The 12,946-nt window shown below is 40.7% G+C and overlaps 1 protein-coding gene across 6 annotated transcripts in view; it reads left to right on the top strand.

Moving 5' to 3' along the window:
• TRPM3 (transient receptor potential cation channel subfamily M member 3) overlaps positions 1–12,946 on the top strand; it is a 421,669-nt gene that overhangs the window by 352,962 nt on the left and 55,761 nt on the right. For all 6 annotated transcript variants that reach the window (XM_074569357.1, XM_074569355.1, XM_074569361.1 and 3 more), the window contains exons 9-11: positions 1,735–1,807; positions 10,035–10,135; positions 11,932–12,066. In XM_074569357.1, coding sequence (XP_074425458.1) covers positions 1,735–1,807; positions 10,035–10,135; positions 11,932–12,066 — 309 coding nt within the window. The remainder of the gene's footprint in view (positions 1–1,734; positions 1,808–10,034; positions 10,136–11,931; positions 12,067–12,946) is intronic.

Raw genomic sequence — 12,946 nt, 5'->3', positions numbered from 1 at the left:
CTAGAATCATAGAATCATAGAATTGTTTAGGTTGGAAAAGACCTTTAAGATCATCCAGTCCAACCATTAACCTAGCACTGCTGAGTCCATCACCATACTATGCCCTAAGTCACCTTGCCATTTGCCGTGTAGTGGTGCCACCAAGTGCAGTGATGCAAACCAGACATTCCCAGCATTAGCTGATCTGCTTGCCAGGCTGTCACACTTCCTTTCAGTGGTGCAGATATGACTGTTGCTGCAAAATTTGTGTAGGAAACTGCAAATTGTTGTGAGGATGTTATGATCAGACTGTTATGTGGCAACACTGCATTCACTCATTGTCTCAGGAACACAACGAAGGGTCAAACTAAGTCTTATTTGAATACAGCCTACTTTAACTGAGGAGGGCACCTAATATAAATGCTATCTCACATTAATTGTTTTAGGCGTCATCTAAATCAATTGACTAACTGAGCTATTATTTGCTATTATTTTACATAGCTGTACTACTTACTGCCACAGATGCCAAAGTCTTTTACGTCTCTTTGAACACCTAGAGCACCCAGAGCTCTAGGGTCAAACGAAGGTAAAATAGGTGGTACAGGAAGGCTACACTGGATTCCTTGGGATGCACTCTGCAGGGCTATTTCAGCTGGCAAACTGAAGCTTGTCACCAAGGTGTTGTCTTAGCCTTGACCACTTTATATATCTCCTTTCCCCATCACAGTACACTGTTTTCTTGTGGCCTGATGTTTGCTGATCTCTATCCCAGATGCTGCCGCAGTTCAGTGGTGCTATTTGAGTAGGAATTTAGGAATGTGGGGACAATATATGCGGCTGAATATGAGTGTAAAATATGTTTACACAATTCCTAATTAAAGGTATCACTTAATTAAAAAAAAAAAAAAAAAAAGAAAAAAGAGGTAGTCTGTACTGGCAAAAGGAAAAAAAAAAAAAAACAAAAACGGATAACAGATATTCAGATCAAAATGTTGACACAGGTTTCATTAGTAAAGGAAAGGCACTAAGAAAAAGCTGCAGTCTCAGTTGCTTCACAAGAAGCCGAGGCCCAAGAGCAGCTATTGCCATGGCAACAAAAGGAGCAAGGGGATTTACACTTCTATATGTTTCAGTGCATTTTTAACCAAGAGTGAAACAGGCTTGAAAGAACAGCCCCACTATATTCATTCTTCTTTATGAATTGTGTGTTTCACCTCACTGCCGCAAAGTTTATATCCTATAATGATAGGTCATTGACCACACATGGCTAAAGATGTTTCTGGACCTGTTAGGAGGCTAATTCTTAGATTATTTGCCTAACTTTCTGCTGTATAAAATCATGAGGTTGAATAAATTGCGAATTTTGGTTGAAAATATTTATTCAATGCCATATGCCGTAAATTAGGTCCACAACCTATAATACACCTAATTCCTCCTAGTAAGGTATTGGGAACACTAAATCTAATGTTACTCTAATAGAATAACATTCCTTCATCTCTAATTTCAGCCTGCAAGTATCACTGAAGACTTTTCTTCCGTATGCTCATTAATACAATTTCTATCTTTAGCAAATTTTATCTCATAAAAAATACCGTGTGTTAATCCTATCTAATAAGCTTCTCATAAAATCTGTAAAGTAAGATCATCTTGTAGCCATCAGGACATTTTGAGATCCAAATGATGCTGCCTTGATTTAATTTCTTTTTAAAAAAATTACCTTGTTTTCAATAATGGTATTATCTTTTAACATTTCAGATCACAGTATTTCGCATGGGATCAGAAGGACATCAGGATATTGATTTAGCTATCCTGACAGCATTACTGAAAGGTAATGGAGTTTCACTCCACAGTGAGTCGGTATCAATCCAAATGGATTAACTCTGTGTCTCTGCTGTGCTGAAACCTGCATTTATTGACAGTATCTACCGTACTGAGATGGTAAATTTATACCGTGAAATTGAAGTACACTTTTTGCTCTAACTGCTTTATACAAATGCAGGTCTTGCTTTAATGTTTAAATAGCTACTGGTTTTCCTTTCTGAATTTTTATTCTCCACCCACAATTGCTAATGCATCACAAGAAACATCAGTGGTGACCCCCCCACCGGTTACCTGAGAAGGTTAGTACTTGACAAGCAGACAGACAAAGAACTTCTCAGATTGCCTGGGTGGCTAGTAGAACATAGAGAAGGAGGTTATCTCCCTTTAGACAAAACTGGCACTATTGTCAAAGTAAAATGTTATATGTAGTCACCCTAGGAAAGTCTGTGTGGGATTCCTTCCAGCCTCCTCTGGTAGAGCTAAGAATTCAGCTTTTGGGGTGGTAGGGGTTTTAATCTTAAACTTCATAAGTCGATAAATCTTTCTAAGCCATTTCATGTTACACTTACGCTCTTAAAAGATTGTCTTACAATAAATCTGCTGTAGCTACAGTTTATTTTAAACCCTGGTCTTACAGACACTTACACCATTTAGCTTGGCTCCCTTCAAAATATGATATTATCAGGTAATTTAATATCTTCTCACAAATACAGAAGAAGGTGAGATTTTAAAGGCTCTAAAGCACATGTACTTACTCAATGAGGATTATTCTCCTAAGCAAGGGCTGGGGGGTTCTAGCCTTCCATTTATATGCTATTTTCCCAAATGGGATTTTCACAAATTGCATGTATCAATTACCATGGCCATCTTATTGCTGTCTGGACTGGTTTGTGCTGTGTAATACAGGACATACTGATTTTAAAAACAAAGAATGAGACATATCAAACAATTCTAAAGAGCAATCTGAGAAACATTAGAGAATGGACTTCCAAAGGTCACTGGGGAAAGTTATGCTCCATGAGGCTCTTTAGCAGTTGTCCTCATGCTATTGCCACCCCAACACCTGAATAAGAGGGTATATAATGCCATGTGTCAGACCTGAATTTGAGTCATAACAAAAAATGTAATAGATTTACTGAGTATTCAGAAGGTATTGGAAATTTTTCTTGCTTGTTCCAGGGCTCAGTTTCCTTCTCAGTTTCTTCCTGTGCAGGCTCACAAAAGCTGTGTGAAGAGAAAAGGTAGAAAGCCTGAGTAACTTTCACCTAACCAAGCAAGATAGTATTTTACCTTTTACAGAATTATTAATCCCATTTCAAAAATTTTACCTCTAACATTTGAAACAAAATGAGGAGGACAGGAGGAGTAAACAAGCACTGGCCACTTCAAAAGTATGATTGCAAGCTGATAGCTACCAGCCAAGAAAATGAACTGGAATTATTTTGCTCCAGTAGATTTTGTTTCTTTAGGCTTCTGTAGTATTGCTTTCTCCACTTTTTTTGTTCTTTGCGATCAAGATACCAGTTGTTTGTCCTTCAGGTAACATGACTGTTTTGCTCCTACCCTGAGGTAACAAGCTTTAGCCATCTGCATAATTAAATCTCAAGGCATTTTGGATATCTTCACAAAGAAACAATATAAATCAAGGCGAAGAAAGCAAAAATAAATTAAAAGCAAGGAACAGGAATTGCATCCATCACCAAATGTCTCTTTTCTATCCTTAGGAAATATTTTAATTGCGGTTTTCATTTTTATCATAAATATAACTGGATCCTTCCTTATCCCCAGTCTAAAGTGTATTCTGTTCACATTTGTTCTTAAGACAATCACTGAAACTACGGCTCTTGATTTCTGTTAGTAAGATACAGATTGTCTTAAAGCTGTGATTCCACTTTTTCTAGGTATATTTTCAAGGTCTGAATCCCAACATAGATCCCTGGAGTCTTTCACCACCTTGAAGTGGTCACCTCTTGGAAGCTAAATAAATCATAGGCCTGAGTGGGATTGTTTTCAGTTTGAAAAGTTCTTTTGCAGTATGTACATGAGCAGCTGTTCTATGGTTGCAGTCTGCATAGATGAGTAGTCCTCTCGGATCTGGAATATCCATTTCGCAAGTGCCTAACCAGTCCTGACGTCTCCTTAGCAAAATGAAATTACCTTCTCTGTTCATAACAGTAGTGAAAGACATAGTGAACTTCTGTTAGCTCAGAAGGTGCCTGGACCTGCGCAAGTAATTTTGACATCTCCTTTCATGCTTGCCTGACAATCTTGATTTGGTGATCAAGCAGCACTTGTGTCTTGCTCAAGAGCCAGGGGAACTAAAACTTACACTTCATCTTCCCTGCTCCTCAGCACTTTCTGATTATGAAAGCACTCAATGAAGATTAGATTTATGAGATGCCTCTTGTTAATCTGAGCTTTCTGATCACAGGGAATGAAAGTCCATGTAACTTTTTAATCAATGTGTGCAAAGATGAGATCTCTTGTCTCAGGTGAGTCAGTTGTCCTTATCGATACCATGGCTTTGTACAAAGGTTCTGGCCCACCCCGAAAGCAATACTGTCTTTCTGTAAATATACCCCATCGGGCTGATGGATAGTTGGGGTTTTCATCAAATCAAGAAATAGAAGGTAGCAATGCTGAACCACTTGTCTATTGATTTACTAGTAAACAGATTTGAAGACTGGGTCTGAATTTTCTTGAAATTCCTATGAAATTCCTAAGTTTAAATACAGGAATTAACCTCTTTCACCTCTTCAGCAATGTGTGAAAAGGGGACAGAGAAAAGCGTGGAACTGGTGAGTGGATATTGGTTGCTTTTTCTCAGTCTCACTGATGAGGATTTTGCAGTCCTTGATAGCCAGTATTCAAGGCACATACCAGCTAATTACCAATCCCACCCTGGTGTGAGGGATTTGCTCACGCAGTAGGAGGAGGACAAGGACTGGGAAACACAAAGTATAATTTCCTGCTTGCTATGTAAAATTTCCGATGAGCTAGTCTCTTTTTAAACCTACATCAGGCATACTGCCAATGCAGGAACTCTCCTGGACGGGATATTCCACAAGCCTCAAACCCTGAAACGAATATGAGAGATTATTTCCTTGTTTGTTTTCGTGAGTCACTTGTTTAATCTTGTCAGCAGATCTATCTTTCTTGGAAGTGATCTCCAATAAACTAGGGAATGGCATCCAATCTGGTTATCAATTTACATTGCATGGATGTCACAACAGCATATGGCTTGTGAATCCCTTTTTTTTTTTCTTAATTTCAAGACACATGCAAATGGGGGAAGTAAGTTTCCAATTGCATGAATTTGTAGCAAGTAAATTTATTAGTAGAGTTTAACTTTGTGCTCTCTTAACTTGAACAGTTGGAAATCAAACAGTAATGGATTTTGTCATTTTGCAGCTGCTAATTGAGCAGACGGCATATGACAGGGAAGTTAAAGACAGCATATGGAGATGTTCTAAAATATAATTGTTTTGAAGTGGCATCAAAGATCCTAGTTCACGAAGCTGTTGCAGTGTCTGGAGCATACTAGCAGCACCATCCATGTTTCATCTGGTGCTCCAGAAGCCTTCCCAGTGCAATTGTTAGCATTGGGAAAGAGGTGCTGTGTAGTGTATGCATATAGAAATATTACCGCCATGTAACCCTCTGAGATAAGCCATGTTAGGCTAATGCGGTTCTGATGTCCCTGCATACTTTCCGGCCTGTGAATAAGTCATGGTTCATGCTCACTGAACAGCCATCATGTGGTATCAGATGGTCCTGGAAAACAGTGTGATGGTCTGCGAACCCTGAAATCACTGACACCAAAGGATTTCAGAGTTTGGCCAGATACCTGGTTACTGCCCTTATAGTTGTTTTTGCTATCAATCAGCTTTGTTATTGTCAATTGATTTGCTAAATTCCAGAAAGATGTTTCTAGCAAATGCAGTGGAAACACAGCCTTTTCACCAAGGAGCTGCTGAAGCAGAAGACAATGTAAGACCTGCTGAGATGCAAAGCAGAAAGTTAATTTGGATTGCAATTTTCCCTAATCTAATTCTTTTCTTCAAACGATGATGCAAAGAGGACACTGGCATAGAATCATAGAACCATTTTGGTTGGAAGGGCATGCTTAGAACCACTGTGGAAATGAGTCTTCAAAACCCATTTCTGTCTAGATAGATCAGTTTTGTGTCATTTCAGCTTTCCAGATTCCTGAGCGATAAGTATCATAGACTATCCCAGGAGAATCCTTTAGAGCTTTACATTGATCACAGTAAACTTTAGCCAGTACATAAAAGCCTGTAGCCTAACTCTTTAGTAATCTGGGATCCTGCAAGGACGCAACGCTTATTGGCTGACATGTACCCTTGCTCACCTAGGATACAGAGCCAAGTTTATGGTCCCAGGCTTTATCATCAAGGAGTATTGCATTTTTGGGCCAAGATACTGGATAGACCATCTGACTTTTTACCAGAAGAATCGATGCAAGATATCAAAGTACTCCTGAATGGACACCTAAGAGTATGAAGTTAACAACTGCAGGAGCCAACAGCTGACCCAGATCTCCTTCTTGTTCGTTCAACTTTGCACCACCCTTGCATTGTCTATCTATATCCAGCAATATCTATACTGAAATAAAATACTGCCAAATCAACGCATTGTACCCCAAATGCAACTTTTCTTCTAAGAGCAGATGAAACGAAGGAAGAGTCACACTGCAGACACTAGTCATATTGTCTTACAACTTTCTTTTGAATGTATCTTATGCTCAGCCAGACACCAGGATAGTGAGAAAATATTACATAGATGTTAGTCATATTGCCTAAAACACTATTTAAAGCAGTAAGTATACTACTGTAATTGCAATAATACAACACAACTAAGCAGAGAATCTTGACATAAGACAGGATGAAACAGAAATGCAGGGAGCAGAAATGCCAATTTCTCACCACTGACAGTGTTAAGGGCCAAAGAAGGGGTTCCACTATGATCCCTGTTTTGAGTTGATGAGAGTAGTAGGTTATTAACTCTACTGTGTTTTTTTAATTTCCCAAATATCCTTTGGCTCTGATTTGGGTACATTGCAGTGATGCTCATGAGCAAGATGGGTCCTCAGAGAGGTCATTTTTTTGATTCTTCTTGCTGACTCAAATATGTGGTCTGTGGCACTGAATGCAATCAAGGAAATTATTGAAAGGAGACAGTATCTTAAGAAAGCCCACCTCAGCTTTGTTCTAGGGAGTTTTTCTTATGGTAGTAGAATTCTTTTTACTTCTTAACAGTGGACAGAATTCCACCTGAAGTAGCCTGAATACTTTCTTTTTCATTTGAGTCAAGAGTCATCAGTCCGCCCTGGAACAAAACTGATTAAACCGCATCTGCAGCCCATATGCTGCTCTGTACAAACTTTTATAGCTTTTGTTTTCCTTCTCCTCTTATGTAATGCCAGTGTAATCCACATTCACCTGAAGACCACATAGGGAAGACAGGGAAGAGGAAAAGGATGCAAGGGCTTTCCAGTAACAAACCTCACTCTGGGAGCACTCATCCCACCACGTGCATCAGAGACACAGCATGCAGACCTGTAGGGCCCAGTCTACACCCTAACTGATGACTGGTTTGGACCTGGAGTACAAAAACCCCTTGAGAAACCATGCATTTCCTTCAGCTGCCACATGTCTGCAGCGCTCTGTGAGACAATGAAATGAACGGTTACAGTAACAAGCCCTGAGAAGACCATCCTCTCTGGGGCTGCACATGCACCCACAGGAAAACTTGTCCACTGCTGGTAGCCTTAAACACTATGGAGGGAGGTGGGAAGGACAGAGGCTGGACCATAGCTTGCTGTCGCCTCTGCTCAGTATTTAGTGCAATAAGAATGCTCAAAGAAAACAATTCTGATTAACTGCTGGCCTTGGGGCCCTTTCTGGAGATGCAGCCACTGCTTGGTGCCCCATGCCAGCTGCTCTTTCACATGATCAGATGCAGCAGAAGGCCCTGTGTTCATCTGACAGCTGGGTCCTTCCTAAAGCACAAAAAGGCCCAGGAATGCTACGTCACTCAACACAAACTGGGGAAGGCTCACTGCAAGGGTCAGAAGATGTTCACCTGCAGCCTCTGTGACTTGGCTTGAGTTTTGGCTGGACTGAGGGCAGTGTAAGTAGCCCAATTCCTTCCCCAAGTCCATCGGATCCAACCCTGATCCAAAATGGTTTCTAAACCAGGCTGCATCACTGGCTGCCCAGCCTGTAGGCTGCAGTCAGCTTAGGAAAAGCAGGAGGTGAAGCTCCTCCATTACCTGCAGAAAATGGTGCCAGGCTGCGGGACTGCCATCACTGCCCCTGGGTTTTGGAGTTCATCCATGTGCCTTCGTCACTGCTTACCAGACAGCTTGCCTGAGCACCTGCCAAAGCTCTCGCTTCTCCTGCAGGCACATGGATGGGAAGGAGGAGATCCAATGACTTTTTGAGAGGTTCTGTTGTTTGCTTCAGAGAGGGGGAGAACTTGCTCTCTGTACTTTACTTACACTATCATACCGATTGTGGGTAGGTTTTTTTCTGTTTTTTATAAGTAAAACTATAGAGACATTTTTTCCCTTCCCAAAGGTAAATATTTTCTGTTCTTGAATGTTGCATGTTGCTTGTATAAGAAACTCAGAAAGGTTCAGATGGTTTTGACATACCCCATGAGGTCACCTGTGAGAGCTTTTGTCTGTGTCGTAGTATAGAGCAATGAGAAGCTGTGTCTTACACAAAGGGGTGCTCCTGTTACTTCTTAGTGACCTTAGAAAGGTCTTTTATTGTTTTCACTGTTTTTTCTTCTCATCTTCATTTTTTTCTATCACCCTGCTCCTGCATCCCTTACCTTTTTATAAAAGCTCATTTCTGTAATAAAATAAAATTGATCTGGATGATCTACAGTCCACCATCTCCCAAATAATCATTGTATATGTTGCCAAGTATTTGGCAAAGTTTCATGGCAGCGAGCTGACTGCAAAGTTCATTATGAAACTATAAGGCTAAGCTTCACGAAGGCCTGCTGAACTGATCCTTCACAGAGAAATTCAGCGGCCAGCGTGTTATGCTTTATGTCTTCTGTGCCTCCAATTTCAGAGTCCACTTTCAGCTGGAACAGTGCATGATTTTGAATAGTACTGAAATGGGGACAGAAATGCTTTGAAGATATGAAAAGCTCTTGTTTGTCCTCACTCCATGATATAAGAATTAATAAATACAAGAAAACAGTGGAGGTATGAGGCCTTCAAAAAATGAGCCTTTATACCATCACCTAATTGCTGCAAGCAGCTATGTAGTTAAAAGTCAAAGGGCTCTTTATTTGTTTGGTTGATCAGTTCATTCAGGCCAGTTCTCCCTGTGACACTGAAGCACAAATACTGTTTTATTATTACAAATCAGCTAATAACCATGAAATCCTTAGTGAAATATTAAAAAAGCACAGCAGGGCAGGAATGTCCCACAGCGTCCATTAAAACTACAGGGAAAAACATACCTTCCCTTCCAAAAACAAATACCTCCAAACCCATCTTATCATCTGCATAGTTTCTTATTTAACTCAGATATATTATACCTTGAAACCAGCTTTATAGCATGCTTACGTGAGAGTTGCATGTGTGAAGGGAGGTTTGTCCCACCAAGACCCCTCAGTACAAACAGAGGAGAAATTCCTATGCTTGTGCAGGATCCCCACCTTATCAGGTGGGAATGCATAAAAGATGTGCATAAAATGCATGACTATTGAAATTGGTGGGGTCTGTTTGAGTTGGACCTGTTTGTAATCGCTGGGTGCATGTGTGCGCTCATGGGCATACATGTGTGTGTGTGCGCCCACGTACTGCTGTGGCTGGATCATTATCCCTTCTGGCTTCTGCTCTTGCTTCCCATCCGAGAGGAGGGAAACCAGTTCACTCCACTGCAAGTTGTGTCTGCCTATATCACGTGTACCTACTGTATTTTTCAAGGGGGATGTGAGGAAATAATTAAAGTTTGTGAGAAAATCTGAGAACCATAGATTCAGATTTGAGAACCAGTACTTTATTACAGGGATAACGGAAGGTTTGGGGTTTTTTTAAATGTGAGATCAATTGCAGAAATGACATGGACATATGCGAGACTTTTGACAAAGAGGAATAACGGTGGTGATCTGTTGACTGAGTCTAACATATGGCTTGTTTCTTTTTTCTCCTCCTCTCCTCCCTGCATCCCTATCTGTATACACAGGAGCTAACGCATCTGCCCCAGACCAGCTGAGCCTAGCATTAGCCTGGAACAGAGTAGACATCGCCCGCAGTCAGATCTTTATTTACGGGCAACAGTGGCCGGTACAGTATATATACAGCATCTTCTACTGAAAACACTTTAAACCCTACACAATATTAAATCCATCCTGTTGGCAGGGGTGGTTTTAACACAGTTTAAAATACACTGAGTCATGCTTCCAGCCAAACACAAAGTTCCCATTCGCAGCCACTGAAGACAAGCACGGTTACAAACATGTTAATATTGGCTTGTTCGAGGAAACGGTGACATCTAGCGATGCCTTAACACTGAGACACACCTTTAAAGAAACGGGAAGCAACACATTTATCTTATCAAGCAAGTTGAGAAAAACAAGTATCTGCTTACAGCCATGTTAAAATGTTAGGTTATAAATTAAAGGAAAGGGCAAAAATTTTCTTTGTGCTTCAAGCAATACACTTTTATACACAAATACTGAATTTGATGATGATCAGAGATCAAAAACACGCTGCACAAACGTTGAGGTCTTCAAGTGGACCACGAGAGCTGATCAGCAATGTTACCACACAAGTGCTGTGGCTCCAAACCTGAGCTGGTGTTAATTTCGTGCCCCGTGCTGCTGTGCATCAATCTGCCTGCTTCTCCGCTGCCCCATCCTACGCTCCAGCTGCCCACTGTAGGGACAGGCTCCCTGGCCAACACTGTTGCCCTGGGCAGAGCTTCTCTGCAGGAGTGGGAGGGCTGTAAACAGAGGGATTATTGAATACTGTGTGGGGCAGAGGAGGAGTAGTCAACACCCAACTTGTGCTGCAGTTTTTACAGTGGTAGAAATCATCCAGGAGAAAAAAAAAAAAACAAAAAAACACACACACAAAAAATCCCAGGACTCTGTCTCCATCTATAGCTCCTTAAAGCCCACCATATCTTCATTTGGAAGGTTTACTTGGATCACAATATTCATTACTGTGACATTTGTTTTGTCACCGTCATGAAAATTTCATATGCTACCATTACATGAGCATTTACAGCTCCCCATGGAAAAATTATAACAAAAGAAAAGCTTCCTTTTAAAATATCCTTGCAGTAAATGCAGCCCCTTGAAGCTAGTTTCACAAAAATTCTTGCCTTTTCATTTATGGAGTGAACAAGACTATTTATCTTGTCTTCAATATCGGGCATAAGTATGCATCAAAACATACGAGGGATTTCAATGGTACTAAACTGTCCTTATCGTTGTTGCTCCATCTCCACGTCATAGCAAAAATTTGCATAACTGCTGCAAGCTGCAATCATTTTGCAGACTCAAAGCTGGAACTATGAGGTAATTTCTGACCCTTCTAACACTCCCCAACCTGCAAGAGATAGAAAAGGAGAGGTTTTGCATAAGAACACCTCTGGCATTTGACCCTTCAAACAATACTAATTGTGAAGCTATTTCTGTTTCCTGAGCGTCAAAGTTTCCCTGAGTTTCCACACAGAGGAAAAAGCTAGTAAAGTCAGAATTGAAGTGAGTGGGTGTGCACATAACAAATATACCCAATATAAATAAAGTGTTTGTCTGAGAAGTAAGAAATAAAGATAATAATGAGATGGTGAATAGCGTGGAGGTGTGGTCACCAGTTTCCTGGGTTCCAGTTCCTTAGTCTTAATCTGGATTTCCTTGAGTATATAAATCTTAACACTCTGACACTCATCTTTGAGATGCTGCCCCGAATCAGAGAAACCAATATAGACTAAAACTGTGATTGACCTATTTTAAGCTTAGCAGAGCAACCTTCAGTATTTTGCCAGGTTTCCCTGCTTATGCCAGGGTGACTGGTCCAGACGGATACGGCCTGCGATGTCCAGGAATGGCCTGAATTAATCGCTTGCTTTGCAGGTGGGCTCCCTTGAGCAAGCGATGCTGGATGCACTGGTGTTGGACAGAGTGGATTTTGTGAAATTACTCATAGAAAATGGAGTAAGCATGCATCGTTTTCTCACCATCTCCCGGCTAGAGGAATTATACAACACGGTAGGGCCAATCTAAGGCACATTTTCTATCTCTATATTCATTGCTCTAGCTTCCACTCTATTGCAACGACATGATGATGCACAAGGCGGCCAGCACCTACTGCAGAAATTTTCCATGTTAGGAGTGCACATTGTGTCTTAGCTTTGTCTCTCATATAATGGAGCCCATTGTGTCTTGCCCACCTAATCTGCTATATGGATTTTGTAAGGCGTGGATTCAGCCACACACAGTACCAGCTGATTTCTGGTCATTGTAATTCCAACATAATCTGAGATTTGGGCAGATGGTACTGGCTGGAAGACAGTAACTGGCAATTTAGGACCTGCAGGATTGTGATATATAGCTCCTGACAGTATAAACCCTTATGGTTTCAGAAAAATCTTGCAACTGTTAATCAAACTCAGCCACTGGAAAACAAATACAAGCAAACTTCTTGGGATAATAATCTGAATTTGAAGTTGAAATCTGATGACGTCAGGAGGTCTGTTACAGTGAAGGAGTTCCCCATGTCCTCACTGAACGTTCCAAAAATGATAGTTTCAACTTTTAAAAGCCTGTTTGCAAGTTTTATATCTTTGACCTTAAAATGAACATAAAACTGCACGGGTTTAAATTTCTTCTGAGTTCACAACTGCAGAACGCATTCCTGCATTCACATCATTATTGCCTACTGAGAGAAACCAATACGTACAGATTTCTTAAGTGATATGGAAAAAATCTTAAAACATCGTCTAGTTCTTAGGATTGCTAGTTCTGTCTGTTGGAGAGAGGTTGTGATATAGTGCATAGCACTTTTCAAAAAGTCGTCTTCTGCCAGTACTTTTGAAAGCCCTGCCACCATAAGCTACCACACTGGGCTGTTATCCAGAGATGCTTCATA

Source organism: Larus michahellis, chromosome Z, assembly GCF_964199755.1.
Source record: "Larus michahellis chromosome Z, bLarMic1.1, whole genome shotgun sequence".
Lineage (NCBI taxonomy): Eukaryota > Metazoa > Chordata > Aves > Charadriiformes > Laridae > Larus > Larus michahellis.
The sequence above is the reverse complement of the archived record's forward strand: the minus strand, read 5'-3'. Positions and strand labels throughout refer to the sequence as shown.